This window comes from Littorina saxatilis, linkage group LG5, assembly GCF_037325665.1.
Source record: "Littorina saxatilis isolate snail1 linkage group LG5, US_GU_Lsax_2.0, whole genome shotgun sequence".
In the NCBI taxonomy this organism is placed as follows: domain Eukaryota; kingdom Metazoa; phylum Mollusca; class Gastropoda; order Littorinimorpha; family Littorinidae; genus Littorina; species Littorina saxatilis.
In genome coordinates, this window is record NC_090249.1 from 12,608,816 (window position 1) to 12,622,447 (window position 13,632).

At 38.9% G+C, this 13,632-nt stretch overlaps 1 protein-coding gene across 4 annotated transcripts in view; it reads right to left on the reverse strand.

The window, feature by feature from the left end:
- LOC138966329 (dual specificity protein phosphatase CDC14A-like) overlaps positions 1-10,893 on the reverse strand; it is a 52,590-nt gene extending 41,697 nt beyond the window's left edge. For all 4 annotated transcript variants that reach the window (XM_070338527.1, XM_070338525.1, XM_070338526.1 and 1 more), the window contains exons 1-5: positions 10,570-10,893; positions 7,369-7,459; positions 5,480-5,555; positions 4,109-4,201; positions 2,825-2,904 (exon numbers count right to left, since the gene is read on the reverse strand). In XM_070338527.1, coding sequence (XP_070194628.1) covers positions 2,825-2,904; positions 4,109-4,201; positions 5,480-5,555; positions 7,369-7,459; positions 10,570-10,618 — 389 coding nt within the window. In that variant the 5' untranslated portion in view covers positions 10,619-10,893. The remainder of the gene's footprint in view (positions 1-2,824; positions 2,905-4,108; positions 4,202-5,479; positions 5,556-7,368; positions 7,460-10,569) is intronic.
- Between the last annotated feature and the right edge of the window lie 2,739 nt (positions 10,894-13,632).

Here is a 13,632-nt window from a genome sequence, read left to right on the forward strand (position 1 = left end):
AAAAACATGTGTGCATGTGGTATGACAACTGCTTCATCGGTATCTTTTTTTCAGAGCTTCATGTTCAAAACAAACAACATAAAGAGAAACAAGTCGCGTAAGGCGAAAATACAACATTTAGTCAAGTAGCTGTCGAACTCACAGAATGAAACTGAACGCAATGCAACGCAGCAAGACCGTATACTCGTAGCATCGTCAGTCCACCGCTCATGGCAAAGGCAGTGAAATTGACAAGAAGAGCGGGGTAGTAGTTGCGCTGAGAAGGATAGCACGCTTTTCTGTACCTCTCTTCGTTTTAACTTTCCGAGCGTGTTTTCAATCCAAACATATCATATCTATATGTTTTTGGAATCAGGAACTGACAAGGAATAAGATGAAAGTGTTTTTAAATTGATTTTGAACATTTAATTTTGATCATAATTTTTATATTTTTAATTTTCAGAGCTTGTTTTTAATCCAAATATAACATATTTATATGTTTTTGGAATCAGAAAATGATGGAGAATAAGATGAACGTAAATTTGGATCGTTTTATAAAAAAAAATGTTTTGTTTACAATTTTCAGATTTTTAATGACCAAAGTCATTAATTAATTTTTAAGCCACCAAGCTGAAATGCAATACCGAAGTCCGGGCTTCGTCGGAGATTATTTGACCAAAATTTCAACCAATTTGGTTGAAAAATGAGAGCGTGACAGTGCCGCCTCAACTTTCACGAAAAGCCGGATATGACGTCATCAAAGACATTTATCAAAAAAATGAAAAAAACGTCTGAGGATATCATACCCAGGAACTCTCATGTCAAATTTCATAAAGATCGGTTCAGTAGTTTAGTCTGAATCGCTCTACACACACACACACAGACAGACAGACACACACACATACACCACGACCCTCGTCTCGATTCCCCCCTCTATGTTAAAACATTTAGTCAAAACTTGACTAAATGTAAAAAGAAATGAGACAGTAAATTACAACCAACATTATTGTAAATTATGAATCCATGATGCATGTACACACTACATGTATTTCATTTCCAACTTTTTTGCTAACTAGCTTTCAGTTTTCTTCATGCACACTGCCTGTCGGAACCCTACTCAAATTGCTGAAATTCAGACTTAGCCACATGCACACTGCCTGTCAGGACCCTACTCAAATTGCTGAAATTCAGACTTAGCCACATGAACACTTCAAAAAATGTTTTGATATCACCTATTTTCATTTAATTCTATAGAATCATGCTCATCAGAACTCCAACAAATGATCAAGGCAGACAGGTATCAACTAAGGTAAAAAGCGACAAACTAATTTTCGGATACATGCGCGTAAGTATATTTGTAACAACGCAGCCGACAAAAGCGACACACTGAGGACACAAAACAAAACAAACACTGTGAGCGTGAAACAGCTGTTGCACGTGCCTGAAAATTCTGTCTACTCTCCCTCACACACATGCTCTTAGTCTTAACAATACAATGTTGTGCTTGTTGCAAAACAGACCCCATAAAACATTAACACTGCCATTTAAGTTCACTTGAATTGTCATGAAACACCTTCTTTGCACTTTACAGCTGACAAGCATCTGCAAATAAAATGCTACCCTCCCCGACCACCACCCCAATCCTATTTATGATTGAGTCTGTTTCTATTTTAATTACACACGTGAACCCATTAAACTAGTACGAGATAAGACAGATGGACAATATACTATAAAGCTATGGATATTGTGTCCAAAACTATAAGTATGATAAAACAAATAAGTATGCTGCTATTGAATCTTGTACAGACAACAAGAAGGGCAAAGCCCATACGACTCACATGCTTGACCTTGACCTTTACATGACCTTGACCTTCAGGGTCAAGGTCAAATAACTAAACCTAGCAATGACATCATACACTAAGAACTGCTTTACACATTTTTCCTACCAAAATACATGTGTAGATCAAGGTCATCCAAGGCCATGCAACACAAAGCTGTTAATTCAAGACATAGGAAGTACAATGGTGCTTATTGGCTCTTTCTACCATGAGATATGGTCACTTTTAGTGGTTCACTACCTTATTTTGGTCACATTTCATAAGGGTCAAAGTGACCTTGACCTTGATCATATGTGACCAAATGTGTCTCATGATGAAAGCATAACATGTGCCCCACATAATTTTAAGTTTGAAACAGTTATCTTCCATAGTTCAGGGTCAAGGTCACTTCAAAATATGTATACAATCCAACTTTGAAGAGCTCCTGTGACCTTGACCTTGAAGCAAGGTAAACCAAACTGGTATCAAAGGATGGGGCTTACTTTGCCCTATATATCATATATAGGTGAGGTATTCAATCTCAAAAACTTCAGAGAAAATGGGAAAAATGTGAAAAATAGCTGTTTTTTAGACAACATTTATGGCCCCTGCGACCTTGACCTTGAAGCAAGGTCAAGATGCTATGTATGTTTTTTGGGGCCTTGTCATCATACACCATCTTGCCAAATTTGGTACTGATAGACTGAATAGTGTCCAAGAAATATCCAACGTTAAAGTTTTCCGGACGGCCGGACGACTCGGGTGAGTACATAGACTCACTTTTGCTTCGCATGTGAGTCAAAAATGATGAGATATGACAGAAAAGTATGATAATGATGCCATGCGCCTTGTAGTTGTACGGTGGTACCTGTGGTAAACGGACAGCCTTGGGTCAAGATAAGACTTGATAAAGACAAAGGGACAACAAAAGGCGTCCTTTACTGGGAGGTGTCTTTTCACAGGAGGGGCCTCAACCCACAGGTACCACTCTGTGTACAGTTTAAATGCAGCGTTACTGCCAGTCTCACCTGAAGGGCAGGAAGGGAGGGTTTGCTCCAGCCACTAGAGGTTTGTATGCCTCCTCTGGCGTCTTCTTCAGGTAGATGATCTGAACACACACAAACTCTAATGCCAAAGTTTCAGAGTACGGAATAACAAAAGATACCAAACATAAAGCCGCTCAAAATTCAAAATCAAAACGCAGGCAACCAAACACACAAAGAGACACTGACACAGCTCCAAACAGAGAGACAGACAGCCAAAAATTCAGAAACAGATGACCCCAAAAACAGACAGACAGTCTATAACAGAGTTATGGGAAGCCACAAAAGTAGACACACACAGGCTACAACATATAACCATGACAACCCAAAACACGAGACAGCCCTGATGTCTGATGACAGAGACAGACAAATGTTGTTTGTCCTTGCCTATCATAAAGCAAGTGATGTTGTTTGTCCTTGCCTATCATAAAGCAAGTGATGTTGTTTGTCCTTGCCTATCATAAAGCAAGTGATGTTTGTCCTTGCTTATCAATATCATAAAGCAAGTGATGTTGTTTGTCCTTGCCTATCATAAAGCAAGTGATGTTTGTCCTTGCCTATCAATATCATAAAGCAAGTGATGTTGTTTGTCCTTGACCTTGCCGATCATAAACCAAGTGATGTTGTTTGTCCTTGCCTATCATAAACCAAGTGATGTTGTTTGTCCTTTCCTATCATAACCCAAGTGATGTTGTTTGTCCTTGCCTATCATAACCCAAGTGATGTTGTTTGTCCTTGACTATCATAACCCAAGTGATGTTGTTTGTCCTTGCCTATCATAACCCAAGTGATGTTTGTCCTTGACTATCATAACCCAAGTGATGTTGTTTGTCCTTGCCTATCATAAACCAAGTGATGTTGTTTGTCCTTGCCAAGTGTTCGACAATTAGAACAACAGAGAAACACAAATCATGTATGCTTTGAAAAGTTATCTGAAAAAATGCACAAGTCTCCAAATTAATATGTGTATTTGAAGGCAGTAACATTTCTTACATACTTGACATAGGCTTTGTTTCTTTTGTCTGCATTGCATTATTAACACAAGTCAAATAAACAAATGAACAAGCATATTATTTCCTTGTCAATGTCAGAGGCTCTCCTCCTGATGAACACTTGAAAAGAAATAACATTTTAGAAAATGGCTTGAGTGATCACGGGGACAATACAATTTCCCCTTCTGAACATGTATTCCACCTAACCTACAAAACAGTACACATTCTCACTTCATTTTCTCAGTAAATGCCTTTTCAAAATAAATGTGATACTCACAGCATAGGATGCTATAAGGAAGGCAGAGTTTGCTCTTTTTCTTGCATCAAAACTAGTGTAGTGGACAATTCGCTTCTTGGCCAAGGAAAAGGACTGCAAAGCAAAGGGGAAAGGATGACATACATGTGAAGTGTTATATTCTTACAACTTGAGTCAGTTGCAGGGATAGCCAAATCTCACATTTTAACTCGCCAGCTGGGCGAGTAACTTCAAGAAAGTTACTAGCTCGCCAGAAATGTTGCTGGCCCGGTACATACAGTACCACACTCCATGCATCTGCAGTGTTTATACAATTACTTTGAAACTCGATAGTACAACAAAAAGTATTGCACTGATTTGACCAGAATATTCACTGACCAGCTGGGCGAGTTGCAAGGCGATTTCTACTAGCCTGTCGTATTTTGTACTCGCCCCTGGCGATCGGGCGGACAATTTACTATTTAGCCATCCCTGAGTTGAAAGCAGGGACAACCATGAACAGCAGTAACTAGAAATTTTGTATTATACCAGACAAAATCTGAAATACTTGATAATCAGACCTACCATTGTACCAACCTATTCTGTAATGACTCCCCCACCTCCTAATATAATCATGTTAATTGTAATCACTGCATTGTTTTGCTTTGTTGACGGCTGCTTTGCATGACAGAGGGAAATGTTTCTGTCAGTGACAGAAATCGCACTTGGAGTTAGAAAGAAGTACCAGTTTAGCAAATTGCTAGAGTGGAAGTTGGGACAATACAAATACCCCTGTCCTGATTAAAAGACGTATGGTCAAAATGTATTGTATACAGTGTCCAGGGTAGACTTTCGAAAACATTGTGTTAAAGCTAGGTCATTGCCATAAGCTTTTGTACACACATTCTATCTATCTTATCAACTGCGATTACAATCAAGGACTTCTTGATAATGTTTACAACCTAAATTGAGAGGTTTATCTACTGTTGCCCTCTGTTCATATCTACACTACATGTGTACATGCTGCGAGTACCTCAATTTCAACCACAACATGTTTAATTTATATACAACTGTAAACAACCGTAGGACACAAACAATTTCATTCAACGTTTTTATGTTAATTATTATTGTCTAATGTTACTGTTTGCTTGACCCATTCACTTGTTGATTTTTAAGCAGTCCTCAATTCTACGTAAACAACAGAAAAGACAATGAGACAAGACCAAGTGTCTGCAGTTGCTGCAGTATAAGTATAACTGCAAAGCGTGGAACAACATTGCAAAACCATACAGTCTGGCGATCTCAAGAAAGAAATGTTGAGCTTTAAAAATGCCAGAAATTCACAAAATGGCAAAATAAATGTCCTGACAAAACCTGAAAGGAAGCAGAAAAGATTTTTAAAAGAAGCATTACCTTCAATTTCTTGTTGACTTTGCAGCAGTATCTGTACAGGTTTCCAAGGTTCAGTGGGCCGAAGTCTGCATAGAAACTGTGAGAAAAGACAACACAATATTTTTTGTTAATCATTATCAAAATCTCCGAGGTCCTGACTTGAAGCGGAACCCAAAACACATGCATAGTCAAAGACTTCAAACACTCTGCTCAAGATATCTGACAGAACCAGAGAGATACACACTACACAGACAAACATTTTTACCTTCAAAATCATGCAACTTTTTGGCAGATGCTGGCTAAGTTAAGTTCCGTAATTTTTTTATGACTAAATTTTATTCAGAGTAACTCATAAAATAAGGCCAATATTTTTTTTTTAAATCAATGTTTCCGATTCCCCAACCGATTTTATTTTTTCCCTCATAACTGTGCAACTTTTTTTTAACCTCTCAAAAAACTTTTATTGCCATGTGACACTTGCTAAAACTACAGTGGTACTGGAATCTCCCTTGTAAGACCTTGGTTATGCAGACTTCCTGTTAATGACGGCCCATTACCAACAAATCTTATCCGGACAACTGTGCATTGTTTTGAAGTATCAACAAATCTGAAGGTTCCCATTACAATACACGCTGTAACATGACTAAACTTGAAGGACCTCTGAAATTTTGACCAGAAGGGAACGAGTTAAGTGCTGTTTTGACAAGGGATAAGCTGTTCGCTGTGCTTCCAATAGCCAGACTGATGAAGTCTGCTCGACACAATGGAGCAATCACAACTATGAACTAAGCCTAGACTTTATCATCTAGGCCACCCTTTAGGCAACTCACTCTAGTCTAACCCAATGCATTATGCCACATGCTCTGAAAGACTTAACAATAACGGTTTGGTTTATTACTATTCGTAAGCAGTCTGGCCCTTATTTAAATCTAAAATGCAACAGGTTAGTTTTTCATTTAACTTTAATAGTCTTTACATGTATACAATTGAACACTGAAGTTATATAGCCAGATTAGTCTTGATAAGTAAATAACATTCGTTATAAGTATAACTGCTAGTAGTATAGAAGTAATAGATCATACACATGCATTTTTACACAAGCTCACTTTAAATAAGTTTGTTGTTGATTCCAAGTGCTCAATCAACGACAACGGTCATTTGTTAATTTGGCTCGTCAATTCATAGGTGAAATTATTTGTTATCAATATATCAGTTGTCTAGCCATTCTTTCCTATTTCTTTATCAACTTAGTTATGGTGTTTCAATTACAAAGTCAAAATAAAAAGTATGAAAAAAAGAAAAGTATGTTCACACACAAGAGAGACTCAGAGAGAGGGAGAGGGGGAGAGAGAGGGGGGGGAGAGAGAGAGAGAGAGAGAGAGAGAGAGAGAGAGAGAGAGAGAGAGAGAGAGAGAGAGAGAGAGAGAGAGAGAGAGAGAGAGAGAGAGAGAGAGACGCTTTGAGAGTTTATTGTCCTCAGCTTTAAAAGCCCTTTAGACAAGGGGATATAATTTACAGAAGAAATAAACATAACCATCTCTGCAAACACATCCACACTCCTCTCTCTCTCTCTCTCTCTCTAGAGAGATCAGAGAGAGGGAGAGGGGGGAGAGAAGGGGGGGAAGGGAGAGAGAAGGGGGGGGGGGAAGAGAGAGAGAAGGGGGGGGGGAGAGACAGATAGAGAGAGAGAGAGAGAGAGAGAGAGAGAGAGAGAGAGAGAGAGAGAGAGAGAGAGAGAGAGAGAGAGAGAGCAACCAAACGTTTTCTCAAATTCTCAAAGTGAAAATGTAGAGTTGCCAGGTAAATGTACATGTACTCCCAAATCACTTTCCTCAAATTTGGATGGTTTCCACTGTATACATAAGGAAAGACAAAAAAATATGCTTTGAACGCTCCGAAGCAACACTTACTTTTCATACACCAACTCATCATCCGTGCAGAAGTAATGAGTGTGTGCTGTTGACTTGGGGCGAGTTCGTAGCGTAGCAAAATACAGGCGATCTGGAGAAGAACAAAAACACATCATTGGTGAAAACATATCATCTAAACCACAGCTACTTCAGCTTCAAGAACATTTTGATTCATCATTTGTGAAAATAAATTAAATCATTATCTCTAAACCACAGCTATTTAAGCTGCAAGTGTTTGGAACTGTGGTGCAAATAATGTAAGTATAAGCGAGACTTCACGTAAATAGGCTTCCCCGTTCCCGTTCCAAAAATAACTGTCAGACTATATTTCATGTAAATAAATAATTTCTTGGCTGAGGAAGAATCAGTTGACTTGAACTGAACTCAAGTGTGTGAGCAAGGTTATCACATTCACAGTAATTACTAAATGATCTCAGGTGCGCATTTTGTGTACCCTGTATGATTGTTGGTGTTGTTTTGGACTTTAAAATTTTTTTTTTACATCGCATTCGCAGCCTGCTATTCACAGCTGCATTGATTGCTGACCATACAGGTTTTGCTAGCTGTCATGAATTTTAACATAATTTAATTTATGGCCGTGGCTGGAGATCTGGCGAGCGGGTTATAGAGCCCCAAGGCTCAGGGACCGGCACTCTACAAGCTACTTTTATTTTCCAAAGTCTGATGGGTCGTCATTAAAGATTGTCTTCTTAAGTTCAAATTAAAACAAGTCGCGTAAGGCAAAAATACAACATTTAGTCAAGCTCAGTCGAACTCACAGAATGAAACTGAACGCATTGCATTTTTTCCGCAAGACCGTACACTCCTAGCATCGTCTGTCCACCGCTCGTGGCAAAGGCAGTGAAATTAACAATCCAGAAAAGCGCGGTAGCGGTTGCGCTGAGGAGGATAGCACGCTTTTCTATATCTCTATTTTTTTAACTCTCTGAACGTGTTTTTAATCCAAACATATCATATCTATATGTTTTTGGAATCAGGAACAGACAAGGAATAAGATGAAATTGTTTTTTAATCGATTTCTGAAATTTAATTTTAATCATAATTTTCATATTTTTAATTTTCAGAGCTTGTTTTTAATCCGAATACAACATATTTATATGTTTTTGGAATCAGAAAATGATGAAGAATATGATAAACGTAATTTTGGATCGTTTTATAAAAATATAATTTTAATTACAATTTTTAGATTTTTAATGACCAAAGTCATCAATTAATTTTTAAGCCTCCAAGCTGAAATGCAATACCAAAGACCGGCCTTCGTCGAAGATTGCTTGGCCAAAATTTCAATCAATTTGATTGAAAAATGAGGGTGTGACAGTGCCGCCTCAACTTTTACAAAATGCCGGATATGACGTCATCAAAGACATTTAATGATTTATGGAAAAAATAAAAAACGTCTGGGGATATCATACCCAGGAACTCTCATGAAAAATTTCATAAAGATCGGTCCAGTAGTTTACTCTGAATCGCTCTACACACAGATACACACACACACATACACCACGACCCTCGTCTTGATTCCCCCCTCTATGTTAAAACATTTAGTCAAAACTTGACTAAATGTAAAAAGAACTGTGGTCTTTGCTCTTTTGGAGAAAGATTACTACTGATCAGTTTAAGGCTCAGAAAGACTTGTATTTCAGCAACAGCGCTATCACTGATGAGTGACTGACCTTAGCCTCGCGAGAGATGCGGTTAGCAATAGCAGGTGAAACTGTAAGAAGATATTCTGTTAAACTTGAAGCAGAGACAAAGGTCGAAGTAACTCGATGTGAAGCATATTTATGCTTTGCCATAACGAAAACACGTTTTTTTTGTGTGTGATTTGTTTCATTTCATGTTAATAATCTATGTACTACATTTTGTTAACTATTATGCTGCTTCAACTTCAAGCCTCGGTACCAGTGAATCTTGTTGCTTGGTTTGCTGACAAATTCACTTATTGAGTATAGCTATAGTATAAACTTATTCAGTGATGAATGCCAAATCAGTGACTCGTGAGCTTTGTTGTTGCAATCTCTGTTTGATCACCGAAATAGTTTGAATAAAGAATAATCTTCTTCTGCGTTCGTGGGCTGAAACTCCCACGTACACTCGTGTTTTTTGCACGAGTGGAAATTTACGTGTATGACCGTTTTTTACCCCGCCATACGCCGTTTTCGGAGGAAATAAAGAATAATAAACAAAATAAAAGAAAGGAGAGTTAAGAGGGAAAAAAAGTAGTTAAAAAGATCAAATAACAAAAATTAAAAAAACGCGATGGCAGGGCTCCAACCTACGACCTCACAAACCCTAGCACAGTTCATGAACAACTGAGTTATGAACGGCTACCGACCAGGCAAGGGGAAACTAGGAATGTCTATTTTGTGAGATACCGGTTCTCGAGCCTGGGGGCTCCGTAACAGTAACACTAACAGTAACACTAACAGGCTTGTCGGTTTCCGTTAACTTATAAAAACAGGCCCTTTATTTAATTTTAAATTTAATTCCTCTAACAATAGGTGTAAGAGTAAGTACATATTACATGATGTTTAAACTTTAAGTGTAATACTAATAGTACTTACAGTTACAGTTGGTAGAACTTTACAGGCTTAAGTACTCAACATTTAAAATAACATAACACTAACAGAGCTGAAGTTTGACCTATAAATCAGTAGGCGTAGTACTAGTAGTCTGAATCCAGTTGCAATACAAATAGTTGAAATAATACCATTAATTCCCAAAAATATATCTGACTCAAACGACTGTGGTGCCCAAACTTCACCCACCTGACAGTGACAATCCCCGACGAAAGACCCATTCAATTATGCTTTCTATCAGTATCAAGCTTCTACTGTTCTAGTTCTATCAATCAAATCATACTGAGCACTTTTAATTTTTGTTTTACTTCATGTTGTAGAAATACATATATTAAAAATCAACATTCAGCTGTCACACTTTCCAATGCAAATGGAGAAGTGATTGTCAAAAGCTCAAGCTATAATAATACGAAGCCAAGGCCTTCTATTTGTATCTGCCGCGGCAGTTTTCAAAATCCTGCATTCCATCACAAATACCAGTTGTGCCACGGCTACGCGTCTGTAACCCAACGACCTGAACGCCAAACATGGCGAAAAATGGGTCAGACAAGATATGCAAAACAGTAAACAAACGCAACAATCACACGCAAACAAATCTTACCCTTGATAAACTCAGAGGCGCTTCCTATAATTTCATGCTCATCGGCCATAATTTGGGGTCTTTCGGGGCGGAAAGTGAGACGAAGAGATCGGGGCTGCCTGCCACAGATTGCCAAGCGATAGGGCTCCTCAGTACCCTGTCACAGTGGCTATGGACGCGCTGCCAACTTGAACGATCTTCGGTCTCGCAGATGACAACCAAATATAGCGGACAAAAACAAAACAAACTACCACAAAACGAAGCACAAAGATAAAAATAAAGTCCTATGTTATCGGATTGAGGACAGCCATGTTTGAACCAGAGGAAACGACGAGCTAAAACCATGTGACGTAGCTTGCCAATCAGGTGAATCGTACTATGTGTCGTCATGACGATTTGAACTTGGACCAATAATGTGGTATTTTTTGTGCAGGTGGAAAGAATCACAACTCTGTGGATGTAAACAAACCTGCTTGCCAAATGACCAAATGATGAGTTCGATAGCTTGAAGCAACGAGGAAACGAAAATGGGAAATGCAGATTTGTGCTGGCGTTTTTACCTCTATATTTGCATCGCAAAGGAGCTTGTGATGCGGTTGCTCTAAAGAATCTAAACATGCGCCAACTTGCTTTGAGTTTGAACGTCTTAAAGCCAGACTGGACACAGAATCAGAAAAAGTTGCCTGACTGCCGTTCTGAGCATTGCATTTAGAAAGAAAGCTGAGCATTGCATTTAGAAAGAAAGAAGACTGATGAACACATTGATTCACCATAGTCTTTCACCATAGTCTTTTTGCAGTGTACCAGAATTGTAAAATTACATTGGTGTTGCTCTAATTAACTAAAATCAAATATAGGCTTATTACAACGGTCATGACCATCTATGGCAGAGCTATGAAATATTGATGAAATTTGGTCACATTACAATTTATGTAAACTAAAATACTTTAAAACTTTAAAAAATCACTCCATGCGGGCATTGCAACTTACATGGCAAATGTACCAATGTAGGGGAAGGGAGGGCAAGTCGACCCCTCTAACAAATGCAGCTTATACCTCTCGTCTTTTTAAAAAAAAGATTGTTTTTGTTGTAAAACCTGGTGTGTTCTCTTTCGTGTAAGCGTTGTGTGGAATATGAACGATCCAACTGGCATGGTTTTTAAATAAAATATAAAAGAATAAAATCCTGAAGCATGGACGACTTGCCCTCCATGGAGGGCAACTCGTCCATGGGGGGCGGGTAATTCGTCCAGGTGGAAAAGGTTGTTCATATTACCCAATAGCATCACCTCGACATATGAAATTGACTGAAGTAACTTTTCTGTGTCAGTTTTGTTAATCGGAAGTGAGAATGACGTCATAATGAGTCGGCCTACGTCAGAAGTCGATCGACGTCTTGGCTATGCAGGGAGGGTGAGTATTTGAAGGGATAGATGTTCAAACATCTATACTTATTAGTTGCTCTGGTTCAAAGCAAAGCAAATGGGAAAATATATTTACAAATTGGACTTGTAATTGATTTGTGTCGCCCATTTCAGGTTGCGTGAACGTGAAATAGTTTAATAGGCCTACTAGTATACGCGCACTTCCAATGACGGGAAAGCACCCCCCCCCCCTCTCTCTCTCTCTGTGTCTCTCTGTGTCTCTCTCTCTCTCTGTCTCTCTGTCTCTCTCTCTCTCTCTCTCTCTCTCTCTCTCTCTCTCTCTCTCTCTCTGTCTTAATTAATTAATCAACACACAACTTCGAATATTATTTTTTTAAGGCTACGTTCACTTTTATTTCAAATACATACAAAGAACTTTTACGGGTTCTTCATCTGACACTATTTCTTGGAGATTAAAGAGTCTACACAGACGAGAGAGTGATATGGACCCATAGTCGGGTATTGTGACCCGGGTCGAGTTACACGACAAAGGGGGGGACGAATTACCCGATCATGGTACTCGCTGAACATTGCTATTTACCATTGTTCCTGGGATAGCCTGAGATCTATAACTTTCGACTAGTTATTATGAAAGCCAAAGCTTTTTTTGCAGATCTGGTGCATTTTACGAATCAGCGGCTCCCATGCACTGACTGTTGTTTTTTTCGTGCAACAATTTTAGAGTGGAAACCATCAAAATTGACAAAGACTTACCGCTTTGCTGGGCCCGTTTATTTCGACATTTTTTTTTCTTCAACTGATTCAGGTTGGGTAACTCTGGCTTATGAAATCGATGATAATCACCCCTGCAGTGTCATCTTCTCAAAATCGAGGGGGGACGACATACCCGAGGGGGTCGACTTGCCCTCCCTTCCCCTACACAAACTCAGAATCAAATGCATTTCACAAGCTAAAAGTAAAAACCGTGTTAAATTTTAGTTTTCCTACATAACTTTCTGAGGCAACAGTTTGTGTTAGAATTTAGTCCCAGCAGTACATGAGCTGTCTGAAACAAACTGATTTCCATGTAGCAAATCAGGCCGAGTAACAATGAATAGATGGGCCGATGCGCTTTGTCTGTGGAAAAGACCACTGGACATTCAGAACTGACAACACCCTGTCAGTGTAGACTGTAGCTAGGTGCCATTAATTATGGACCAATTTGATGCAGAATTCTAACATTTTGCTTGAATGAATAGGTTGTCAGAGTACCTTGTGAGTGCAGAGCAGATATAGAACTCTTCAAGCATAAATGGTCCTTTTGCTTAACTCATTGTCTCCCAGGTACGGATATATATATATATCCGTACCCACTCATATGGCTCTATCTGACCAGGTACGGATATATCCGCTCAGACTGTTAGCTTCAGTCGCTTCCTGTAACGTCCATCTAACGCCTGCATTCCAGCGTGTTGATACACTTATACTACATAGTTACTACAATTCTGAGTGACCTGCTGCAGCACAGCTGGTCTCGGCTAAAAAAAAACTTGGTCAACATAGGTGGGGTAGAAAGTGTTATGGGGTGCTGCTGTTTGACTTTCTTGATGTGGAACAATTGATTAATGACTAATGTGTTTAGAAATCAAACTTATAGCTTCAAGGTAATAAGCACACACACACACACACACACACACACACACACACACACACACACACA